This window comes from Balaenoptera acutorostrata, chromosome 20 (assembly GCF_949987535.1).
Source record: "Balaenoptera acutorostrata chromosome 20, mBalAcu1.1, whole genome shotgun sequence".
In the NCBI taxonomy this organism is placed as follows: domain Eukaryota; kingdom Metazoa; phylum Chordata; class Mammalia; order Artiodactyla; family Balaenopteridae; genus Balaenoptera; species Balaenoptera acutorostrata.
In genome coordinates this window covers 23,369,425-23,382,134 of record NC_080083.1, presented here as the reverse complement: position 1 = coordinate 23,382,134, position 12,710 = coordinate 23,369,425, and the positions used below count along the sequence as shown (strand labels likewise).

General features: G+C 35.6%; 1 protein-coding gene across 1 annotated transcript in view; it reads left to right on the top strand.

The window, feature by feature from the left end:
* Window positions 1-11,335, top strand: part of APPBP2 (amyloid beta precursor protein binding protein 2) — a 71,536-nt gene extending 60,201 nt beyond the window's left edge. Inside the window, exons 9-13 of the mRNA XM_007190266.3 lie at window positions 537-661; window positions 3,324-3,409; window positions 5,069-5,259; window positions 6,546-6,711; window positions 8,948-11,335. Coding sequence (XP_007190328.1) covers window positions 537-661; window positions 3,324-3,409; window positions 5,069-5,259; window positions 6,546-6,711; window positions 8,948-9,201 — 822 coding nt within the window. The 3' untranslated portion in view covers window positions 9,202-11,335. The remainder of the gene's footprint in view (window positions 1-536; window positions 662-3,323; window positions 3,410-5,068; window positions 5,260-6,545; window positions 6,712-8,947) is intronic.
* Window positions 11,336-12,710: the final 1,375 nt, after the last annotated feature.

Sequence of the window (12,710 nt, the reverse complement as noted above, 5' to 3'; positions counted from 1 at the left end):
TTTAGGAATTAAAGAGAATCATCCAGGAAAAAAGTTCGGGGGTTGTGGGTCAGTATTTAAGAGTAGTTTTCCATTTTTCATTTACCGAGATGATGGCTTGTCTTTGTTGTTGATTTAGCACAAATCATTATAGCTGCCTTTGCAGTAGCAAGGAGGCTTGATAGCAATTATTTTAGGCCTTATCTCAGTCAGTCTCAGGAAAGTGATGTGTTATGCCATCGCTCTGGACAAGGTATTCTTGATTTTATAGTTTACTTCTGAAGAGGACATAGAGAAAAACACTAATATAATTCCTAAGACCTGTGAATGATTTTTATTATTAAGCCATTGCCTTTTAAGTCAGACTTACTCTTTAGAAAATCAGGCTGCAGGTAAATTTTATGTTCTGTTGTGATTTAAATACAGCAGGACTTTTTTCAAAACTGATGGGATTGAGTATATAGAATATATATTTAAATTACTAGGATGCTTAATTTAACTGGGTAGTGTCTTTTAAGGATTCACAGTATTACCAGTTATTCTCATGACTCTTTCAGGCAGCCCTTGACATTCGGCAGTCAGTGTTTGGTGGCAAAAATATCCATGTAGCAACAGCTCATGAAGACTTGGCTTATTCTTCTTATGTTCACCAGTATAGCTCTGGGAAATTTGACAATGCACTGTAAGTTCCACTTTCCTTTTCAGTGAGGGATTAAATACTGTTGCTATATTTTGTTTTGTTTTTTCCTAATACAATACTTTTCAGTGTATCTTATGGATTAAATTTGTCCTCCTGGAACTTTAACAAGATACCTGAAATGTTCTTGAAGTCGTTTAAAATCATATCAATTTATAAGCCATTTGTTTAGATCTTATGTGGTTTAATGTTGAGACATATATCTCCATATAGAATATGACTTATTTTTTAAGTGTCTCCTTGAGTAATTTTTCTTTGACTAATACAGTAGTGTCTGGTTAAATGACAGACTTAACATAAAAACTTGCTCATAACATGCAGAAGTACTGAATAATGTAACAATCATCTTTTTAAATGCATAACTGAGCTTGTAAGAGAGAAAAGAAATCCCCAAGGGCCAGTAATGGACTAAAATCCAAAAAGGGTAGGCATGAACTACAGTATGAGTGTTCTGGGGTGGAAAGGCTTAGAAGGCTTAGAAGTTTCTGTAACCTTGGTTGAACAGCAATCCTGGGTTTAAGAGACAAGGCATTTAGCCCATAGGAAGCTGTGGCTTAGAAGTGAAACCCTCACATGAAGCCAAGATCAAGGCTACACCCTTGGAGAAAGAGTAGACTAGGGAAAAAAACTGCCCACTGGCAAGAGAGGTGACATGGAAATTTCTCCAACTTAAATTGGGCCCTCAGTTGAAAAAAAAAGGAGCTTCATAGGGGAATTTATAATTTATAGATGTCTACGTTGTGTTTGGGCATCATGCGTGCAGGAACCCCCAAACTGAGGAAAACATTAAGAAGCACTTTGGGACTGCTAGTTCTCCTGGGATGCTTTTCAGGAGAAAATGCAAAACTCTTGGAAATAATTAACCTTCCGTCCAAGCCATACAGACTTCCCATAGATCTAGCTGTACCTGAGATGAACTCATCATAAAAAATATTTAAATAAGGGAACATTTCCCCCATGGGTTAGTCAGCAGACATAATTATCAAGATTAGAACACTAAAAGTATCAGTTAACAGAACTTTATGGCTGATACTATAAAGTAAGGTTTCTTAAATGTTTAAAGATATAAAATGGGTTGGCAAACTATGGCCTGAAGGCAAAATAAAGGTTTATTGGAACATAGCAATGCTCATGCACTCATGTATTGTCTATGGTTCCTTTTATGCTATAACAGCAGAGTTGAGTAGTTGGGACAGAGTGTAGCCACATAATCTGAGATATTTACTGTATGGCCCTTTACAGAAAAAAATGTGCTGATGCTGATATAAAAGAAGGAATCAGTAATATTTTGGAGGGAAAATGAAGAAAAAAAGGCAGATTTAAAAATAAAACAACTGAGGGAACTATACTTAGTATTTTGTAATAACCTATAAGGGAAAAAGAATCTGAAAAAAAATAGATATGTATGTATGTATAACTGAATCACTTGGCCATACACCTGAAACTAACACAACATTGTAAATCAACTATACTTCAATTAAAAAAATAAAAATAAAACAACTGATACATGCTACAGCATGAATGAACCTTTAAAACGTTGTGCTAAGTGAAAGCAGCCAGTTAGAAAGGACCACATATTGTATAATTTCATTTATATGAAATATCTAGATACAGGCGAACATGTAGAAACAGAAAGTAAGTTGGTGGTTGCCTAGGGCTGGTGGAGTTGGAGGAAAACGAATTGACTCCTAAAGGGCACAAGGTTTCTTTCTGAGGTCATGAAAATATTCTGAAATTAATTGTGATGGGTACATAACTCTGTAATATACTAAAAACCTTCAATTGTACACTTTAAATGGGTGAATTGTGTTGGTATGAGTTATCTTAATAAGCACTTTTATTATAAAAATACATTATAATAGCTGGAATTGGAAAATAGTCATTGACATTAAAACTCAGTAGACAAGTTAAACAGCAGATTAGACACAACTAAAGAGACAGTGAATTGGAAGACAGATCTGAGAAAATTAATGATTACCTGGAAGATGGGAATAGAAGGCGTGGAGTTGTTTGAGAGGAACTGGCAGATAAAATAGACAAACAGCTTGCCTTCTGTTTGACGAGATGGGCCATGAACAAATAACCAAACATGTCAGGTGAGAATACATGCTATGAAGGAGAATAAAGTAAGCTAAGAGTTTAAAGAATGATGGTAGATTTTTTAGGGTCTTTTGTATAGGCTGGTCTGGAAAGAGTTCAGTGAGGGTAAGCCATGTGGATATTCAGGGGACAGCCATTACAGAGAGACAGTAAAGCGAGTGCAAGAGTCATAGGTGAGCACGTGCTTTACATGTTCAGAAAACTGCAGTTCCTGTGTGCCTGGAAGGAAAAGAGGGGATTGTTTCTGAGAATGGTAGGAGATGAGGTCAGAGAGGTAGCCCAGTGAAAGATCATATTATATTGAGCCTTATAGGCTGTGATAGCAACTTCACAGTTGATTCTGAGGGAGATGGGAATCCACTGGATGTTTAAAAGTTCAGTCTACAAAAGATTGGAACTTTAAAACAAACAAAAAACTGGTCCTTTTCCACAGATAGTTTTAGAAATTCTCTCAGTATTATATTATAAATTGTGATTTTTTAAAATGCTTAAATTATTTGTAACTTAAAAGAAAAGAAATGCCAGAGTATATCTATCTGTATTGCAGATTTCATGCAGAAAGAGCTATTGGTATCATTACCCACATCCTACCTGAAGATCATCTTCTTTTGGCTTCTTCAAAGAGGGTGAAAGGTACCCTTTGTAGTCTAGTCTCCTATATATATATATATATTTTTTTTTTTTTTTTAAGATTTCTTTTGCTGTCAATTATAATAGATGTCTACTCTCTGATACTTTAAAATCGATGGTATATGGTATAAAATACGGGTATTTGTTTATTTCCTCAGGATTAGACTGCATATTACTAAAATAGCCAATTCACTGATTTAAAGTATTTGCCTAGAACTCTAAGAATTTACAGTGGTTCATAATGAAAGGTTGTTCACTTCTCTCATATAACATTGTTAATAGGCCAGAATACATTTCTTTTGCCTCTTTCTTTACCTTTTCCTACCTTCCTTCCTCTCTTTCCTTTCACTCATTCATTCATTCATTCATTCCTTTCTTTTGAGGAGAGGATGGAAGAATCACAAATTATTACTGTGCAGTGACATGGGTAGGAAACTGAAGATGGGTTTTTCTCATACCTTCAGTTTTATCATGCAAGCTTCTGAAACTCAGTTTCATATCAGGTTACCCTTAATGTTGTAAGGCTCTTACCACATACCACTTTCTTCTTTTCTCATTAACTCTTCTGCAAATCACTACCAAGGCTTTCATTTTGCCAACATGATTGGGTCACCCATGTGGTAATTCCATGCATATTGGATAACTTTTACTTTAATTCTGGAACTGGGTTTTACCTCCCCTCTAGGTTTGCATTTTTAAAGTCATGCAAGTAATACATGATTAATGTCAAAAATTAAAAGTTAGAAAAGAGAAAAAATTAAGTTACCTGAAATCTCATCAATCCAGAATCAACATTTTGGTGAATATTTTTTTAGACTTTTCTTTCTTCAAATGCTGAAATGAGTGAATAATTTTTTTTTGTTCTATAATCTGCTTTGTTCAATTAATATATTATCAACATTTTCCCATTTCAGTACATGTAGGTATATATCTTTTTTTCTAATGTTCTTAACCTCACCTGTCTTATTGGACCTTTAAATTGTTTTTTAACCTTTTGTTCTTTAAAAATGCTACAGTGAACTAAATCTCTTTTTACTTTTGTGCACATGGACAATTTTCCTAGAAATAAAATTGCCTGGTAAAAGAATATGTGTTTTTAAGACTTTAAATGGAATTTGAGGGTCTTGAATGGGACTTTGAAGTTAAATTATCTTCTTGGCTGGTTTGATTGGTCAAGTGAGTTAGGAGGAAACCAGTTCTTTTAGTTGTATTTGGTTAAAGGTTATATAATTTACAAAGTGTGGTTTCAAAATTTTCAACAGTGCTTAGGTACTCCTTGACAACTTTAAAAAATTTGCCTCTTTGTTCTTATCTTCCTTGTATTTGCTTAAACAACAAATTCACATTAGCAAAGCATAACAGGTCTGGTAAAATAGAGAGTAATTCTGCAAAATAATTTGTTGTATACCATTGTTTTTCTTAAATTTGAAATTCATTATACTGTGCATAATAGAATGACCCCAAAAGTGTATTTTTTCATTAAAATGGAATACTTTCATCTTCACCAGTTCTGTGGTATGGGATATGGTTTATGGTTCTAAACCATAAGCATATATAAGTATATACAACTAACATTTGTAAAATTTAGTTTTAAATTTTATGTTCTGATTAGCTTTGATACATGGTTTGGAAATGCACTAATTTTACTGCCTTCTTATTCAGCACTTATTTTAGAGGAGATTGCAATTGACTGTCATAATAAAGAAACTGAACAGAGGTTGCTTCAAGAAGCTCATGATTTGCACCTGTCTTCACTCCAGCTAGCTAAAAAAGCTTTTGGGGAATTTAATGTACAGACTGCAAAACACTATGGAAACCTTGGAAGACTTTATCAGTCAATGAGAAAATTTAAGGTTAGAAGCGCGTTTTACTATATTTTTCTCTCTCTAAATAATCTTAGGTAATAAAGTATAATCTTAAATAATAAATAAAGCTTAAATAATGCTTCTTTAGTAATCTTAAATAATAAGGTATACATTTATTATACTCCTACATTATTTCACATAAGAATTGAGAAAATGGCTAGTATAAAACGACAGGGGCTTCCCTGGTGGCGCAGTGGTTAAGAATCCACCTGCCAATGCAGGGGACACGGGTTCAAGCCCTGGTCCAGGAAGATCCCACATGCTGCGGAGCAACAAAGCCCGTGAGCCACAACTACTGAGGCCTGCGCGCCTAGAGCCCGTGCTCCGCAACAAGAGCAGCCACTGCAATGAGAAGCCCGCGCACTGCAACAAAGTAGCCCCTGCTCGCTGCAACTAGAGAAAGCCCACGTGCAGCAACGAAGACCCACTGCAGCCAAAAATCATAAATAAATAAATAAATTTTTTTAAAAAGACAGTCAAAATATAAATAAAATTAAAAAATACAGACCCTAGAAAAATAAATATATCAAACCATAAAGACTAAAACAGTTATTATAGTTAGACTTAAAACATAGCTCTTAGCTAGTAGTTTAAGTACAGCACTTAGCAGAATTCCTGACACATAGTAGGTATGCAAGAAATATAAGATATTGCAAGTGTTATTAATTGTAGTGATAAAAATTTACTGAATTTAGTTCCCTTTTAGAATTTTGGGTTCTAGATTCTTATTATTGTCCATTACAGTGTCACAATAAGGAAGGGATGAGAGTTGCTGCTTAAAACATTCATTTTTGTCTAAAAATCAGTTTACACATTCCTCAATTAACCTGAGTTTGGTTTGTTGGAATAAAAATTGTCAAAACTCCAAAAAATAAAATAAAGTGTACTTCTATGTAAAATAACATGCTATAGTGTAGAGTTTCTTAAGGTTCAATTAAATTTTGGAGTGTATTAACTGAAAGAAGAAATTTTCATTTTAGAATATTTTGATGTTAATTTCTTCTAACAATTTTTTATTACAAGGACAGGTTTTCTTTTGTCATTTTGGTATAGGACACTATTACTTTCATCAGCTTAGGTGCATAGCTTCCCCAAACCAGTAAGGCTTCCCGTAGGCAACTTTTGGAAGAATATAGCATGTTCTCTGATCAGATTACCTTATGCCATCCATAAGACGTCTTTAGCGTTTAGAAGAATCTTAACTCATGGGGTAAGAATTGTTGACATAAGAAAAAGTATAATCTAATGGTTAATACAGCTTAATTATTTTTCAGGAAGCAGAAGAAATGCACATCAAAGCAATTCAGATTAAAGAGCAACTTCTTGGTCAAGAAGATTATGAAGTAGCCCTTTCAGTGGGACATCTGGCTTCTTTATATAATTATGACATGAATCAGTATGAAAATGCTGAGAAACTTTATTTGCGATCTATAGCAATTGGTATGTTACTTTAAAATTTTCTTAGTCAGTTGATTAGAGATCAACATGTTTTATATGTTGTATAGGGAAGTGTTATTATTAAGACTTAAATGAGTTTAGAGCTGCTAAGGATATCCAGGGACCACTCAAAAATCATCTGAAACATTTTGCTAAAGATTATTTATTGATGTTGAAGCCACTAGTAAGAAATATGACAGTAGAGCGTCAAGTAAAGGCAAAAGTAGTTATTTTTAAATATTTGTGTAAACACTACCCCCAGCCCATCCTCTCCCTTCTTCTGATTTTAACATAGACCCAGTGTACCTGTTTTTTTACTTGATATAAATGAAATCATACAATGTATATTTTTATATGCCTGGTTTCTTTTGGTGACCATCAATTGTGAGATACATCTGTGTTGTTCATATCACTGTTGCTTGTTAATTTCCAGTGCCGTGTAGTATTGTATTGGATTAGTATATCATTATTTAATCCATTCTACTATTAATGGATATTTGGAACATTTGAATTGTTTTCAGTTCAGCCCTATTACAAAATAAGATACTGTGGTCATCATCTGAATGTTGTACCTGTTAAAACTCTTCCCCATTTTTATATTGACTTGTCTGTCATTTTCTTATTGGTTTATAGAAGTTCTTTATATACTTTGGATGTATCTGTTGGTTAAATGTGTTGCAGATAACTCTCACTGTACTGCTTCTTCCTCCCTCCCTCCCTCCCTCCCTCCCTCCCTTTCTTTTTTGATTGGTTGTACTGGGTCTTAGTTGTGGCACGCGGGCTCCTTAGTTGTGGTGTGCAAACTCTGTCTTTTAAATTTTTTTTTTAATTTTTATTTATTTATTTATTTTTGGCTGCGTTGGGTCTTTGTTGCTGCGTGCGGGCTTTCTCTAGTTGCGGCAAGTGGGGGCTACTCTTTGTTGCGGTGCACGGGCTTCTCATCGAGGTGGCTTCTCTCGTTGCAGAGCATGGGCTGTAGGCGCATGGGCTTCAGTAGTTGTGGCTCGTGGGCTCTAGAGCGCAGGCTCAGTAGTTGTGCATGGGCTAAGTTGCTCTGTGGCATGTGGGATCTTCCCGGACCAGGGCTCGAACCCGTGTCCCCTGCATTGGCAGGCGGATTCTTAACCACTGCACCACCAGGGAAGTCTGTGTGCGAACTCTTGGTTGCAGCATGCATGTGGTATATAGTTCCCTAACCAGGGATCAAACCCAGGCCCCCTGCATTGGGAGCGTGGAGTCTTACCCACTGAGCCATCAGGAAAGTCCCTACTTCTTATTTCTTAATGGTGCCTTTCAAAGAACAGAAGTTCTTAGATTTTAATGTAATCAAATATTGCTCTTTTCTTTTATGGTTAACACTTTTTATATTCTGTTTAGGAAATCTTTTCCTACCCCAAAATCATGAAGATATTCTTTTGGAAGATTATCTTCTGGAAACTTTATTTTACCATTCACATTTAGATCCACAGTCCTGAAATTGATTTTTGTTTATAGTGTAAGGTAGTGATCAAATCCCCCCATCCCCCGCCTTTTTTTCCCTCCATATGGATATACAGTTGAACTAAATCTCTTTTTCAAAAGACTGTCCTTTCCCCTCTGCTGTGCTACCTTTGCCAATAAATCATATATCCATGTATGTGAGATTGCTCATTATCCATAATGTATTACCTTGCTCAATCCTGGAAGTCCCATATTATCTGTGTATCTTTTTGCACAAATGTTCAGATACATAAATATTTTATTTTCCCTTTTATACATAAGAGGTGACAAACTCTTGGTACTTTTTTGTACTTTGCTTTTTTTTTTAACTTAACAGTATACCCTATAAATGACTCCGTGTCAGTTCATAAAGAGCTGGGAGCTCCCTCCTCTGTTTATAGCTGCATAGTATGCCTTGAATGGATGTTCCATAGTTGAGTGGATGTTCCATAGTTGATTGAAACAAATCTTCATTTGTTTCTAATATTTCGCACTTATAAACAGTGCTGTAATAAATAGCCTTGTGCATATGTATTTTTCTACTGTTGAAGGTGCTGCCATTCTTTAGATCTCTTTTAAGTCTTAGAGGTAGATTATGGGTAGGACTATGTTGGTGAATGCTGATAAAAGAATTGAATCTATTCCTTTTAAGGGAATAAAACGAAGCCACCTTATTTTAAAGAACTGAGCTTGTGTTGTGGAAACTACTTGTTATTTCATTATTTATTTGAGTTTTCTTTCTTTTTCTGTTTACTTTCAGGGAAGAAACTTTTTGGTGAAGGCTACAGTGGACTAGAATATGATTACCGAGGTCTCATTAAACTTTACAACTCCGTTGGAAATTACGAGAAAGTGTTTGAATATCACAATGTTCTGTCTAACTGGAACCGGTTGCGAGATCGGCAGTATTCAGTGACCGATGCTCTTGAAGATGTCAACACCAGCCCCCAGTCCACTGAAGAAGTGGTGCAGTCCTTCCTGATTTCTCAGAATGTTGAGGGACCGAGCTGCTGAGGGAGGACCTCAGTTAACTAATTTACCTTTTCCCAGATTCCAGGGAATTCATACTGTGAAATCAAAACCATATTGTTTTTTGGGGCTGGAATTTGCATTGAAACACTGGTCCAGTCCATTGACCCTATTTGGGTGATCCCTATCTTGCAGAGTGTCCGTAGGAATAAGCATATATTCAGTTATATTCAGCATGTACCGCATGTATAAGTAATCTGGCCCATATTTTCAACCTAGTAGAACAAACAACAGGAATTTTTTTTTCTTTTTAAAAAATAATTCATTTTGCAGAAAGCCTGAAAGAAAAAAAGAACCCCTAAATAAAACTATTTAAGAGTTTAAAAGAGTTGCATTCTTATTATGTAAGGATGATTTTAACAACTTTTTAACATATAATTCTTCCTTGAGGAGGTATTCAATACTGTATTGTAAAGAAATTTTATGGGGAAAATCTTTATATGCAGTATAGAAAAGTTAACACAAATACTAATAGAAGAGGGACATCCAGACTTAGGTTTGGCTACCTTACCCAGAGAAGTGGATACAACCACTCCAGAGCTCTATTACAAGGGAAGGACTGTCAGATTCATCTGAACTGGACCAGTGTTGATCTGTAAGTAACAGGAAAGCTGATAAACCAGCAGTTTTAACTCTTTGGTTGTTTTGGTTTTGTTGTGTTTTTTTGGGGTACAAAAATGCAAGATGCTCTCATAGCGTTTGCTAACAGGACCAGGAGGATCTGAAAAGGACCAGCCTAATGTAGAAAGGGGTTATTTGGACCAGAGGCTTTAGATTATTATTTTAGCCCCTGCCTATACTTTTATCAGTAGAATGATTTCATTTAGATGTATAATGAAAAGTGATCATGCAAAAATTATATTCATGCAATAGACACCAAACTAGGGAAATTTGGCAATTTCAGTGGCATATTTTAGTCAAGGTACACAGATGGCAATGCCATAAGCAAGTCTATAAATATCTGCTGCAGCCATCTCCCTCATTTTAAATGTTACCCTAATAAGCAACACAGTTAGCAAGTATATTGGCTAAGAGTCATGAAATAGCTCATGTCCAGATGGGAATTATAGGTTACTGTGTGGTTTATGGGGATTAATGGAAAAATGAATTCCGAAAAACAGCAAGTCTTCTTAGAAATCCTTCATGTTTATGGTAAATAATAGTGCAACTAGGTCATTTTATTTGAAATTCAAGAGTCAAGTGGAAAGATTCCCCTAATGATATATCTATTTCACTAACTTGTCTTTCTGTTTATTGGGTTTTGATTTTTTTTTTAAGCCAGTCAGGTTATTTAATGTTGAGGTAATATTCAAATTTGAGAAGTTGTGACATGTAGCAATCCAAGAAACAAAAAAGGTCTTTTGCTGTTACCTCAGTTCTTATTATAGTGGCCTATTTGGTGCCTCTATAGTTAAGAATCAGGGTTTTCCCCCCTATTTTCAGGGGTTCATGACTTGGCTGTTAGAGATGTTGCTCCTGGCTAATGCTGGGAGTGGTCTGTGGGTGAGTGGATGTGTGCTGAATTTTGGTTTTCTTTTAACAGGCACGTTGGGGTGGGAGGGAGAAAAAATCTAAACTGTCCACCACATTGACTACAGAAAAAGTAATTGGAGATTTCAGATAAATTTGATTTTAAACACTTTTTTGGACTTCCTAAATACAACCTTGTTTAAAACTTTTATTTGCCGTCTTGTTAGTTATGAGCCAGTGTTTTTAAGTCCCCAAGTGGGCGATGACTAGGGGAGGTACCTAAAGATGAAGCAAGCCCAGACCTTAAGATTATAGCTATGCGATTTTGAAACCTGGGTTTAATCCTCAAATTGAATTATTTTTAATTTTGAAAAGAGTACATTGGCACACCTGCACCTCCCCCTTCCAGTTTATTACAATCTAATGCCAAGAGGCACCTCTTTATTAATTACCAAATAGTCTGTGTGACCAAGGACTAACATTTTTAAGTTACTCAGCTCTATCCTCATGGGCCTATATATTTAATACCTCCAAAGATACTTTAAGGATAGGCTTTGTATACTTTTGTTGGTTATTTAGAGTCCTGTGGTATGTTTGTGGTATAGGAATGTCATGGTAAATTGTTTTTCAATAAATATTTTGAAACTTATGTTTTCATATGAAGTTTTTTTTTTAATCTATATTTTTGGTTTTGTACACATATAGCATTTCCTAGGATAAAATCAAGCAAATGACTTAAGGCCTCATCTTCTCTAATTCAGTTTGAACTCAACTTAGCTCACACTCAGTGATAAAATAAAACAACATGATATTTAGAAGCCTAGGTTCACAGGGTGATAATATTAAATGGCAGCCAGTTTTTCTTAAAAAAAAAAAAAAGTCATTATTGGTAGTTCCCCCTTATTGCCACTGCTTTAATGTAGTTTTCTGTAAATCCATATACTTTGACTTAATGCAGACACTCTAGGTTGAGAAGAGAGATTGCCAGTTTCTGTTAGTGATGTAACTTAATGTGCTGTTGTTTCTGGTTTTAATGAAGAATAATACCCTAATTTTTAAGTGTGGGATTTATCTCTTCAGTAGGGATGTTTAGGATAAGTTAGGGAGGTAAATATCATCATGATTTTTGGGGTTAGAAAAAATCTCAAAAGAATAAAATTACCTCACAATAGCCAATTGCTTGAACAAACTTTTTATATATGGTGGGGTTGTGTGTAAGAAATCCTAGAACAACTTAAAAGATTCTTCTGGAAGTTCAGCAAAGTAATATTAAATAAGGGGCCTTTGGTCTCATCCTTTCCTGGCTTTCAATGTTTCTCTCTTACCCAGTTTTTTTCCTGAAGTTTGGTGCTACTCAAGTTGGGTGCATCAGGGAGCCCTGTAACATTCGTGAGCCACACAGGTGGTCGGTCACTCCTGCGTTCAGTTTAGGAGAGCGGGTTGGGTTTTTTAGACCATAATTTTTATGGGTCCCCAAAGCTGACTTTGCCCAACGCATTAGGACCCTTATTATCATCAAATTTCTGTCTCTGTTCAGCAAAAAATGAACTCATTATTGCTTTGGGGTAATCCCCACACAGGTGTGCTTTCACTTGTGAAAATGAAAGATTTGACAAAGACCTTTGTTCTTAGCCTGTTAGAGGAGGGTTCATAATATTGTGGAAACTAGGTCCAGCGGCTGCAATCATAAATAACGAGAGTGCCATTTGGCGGCTTATAGTGCAGACAGAATGCTGAACAGTAAACACATGCCTAGAACATGATTGAAGCTTTTGGCCATACTTTACAGATTGAAAGAATGGTTTGCTGAGTAGCAGGTAGAGGCTTTCACCGCTATCCAAAAGTAGAGCGTTCCCATGAAACCTCTGTAAGCCAAAAACAGGTGAACAGCAGAGAGGCAGTTACCTTAGGACATGTCTTGCTAATGGATGCACAAAATAAATTGAGATAAAGCACAGAAACTCGCACAGTTGTGGCTTGAAGCTGAGATACTGAGCGTAGTTCTAGGGGAGGAGCTTGGCAGT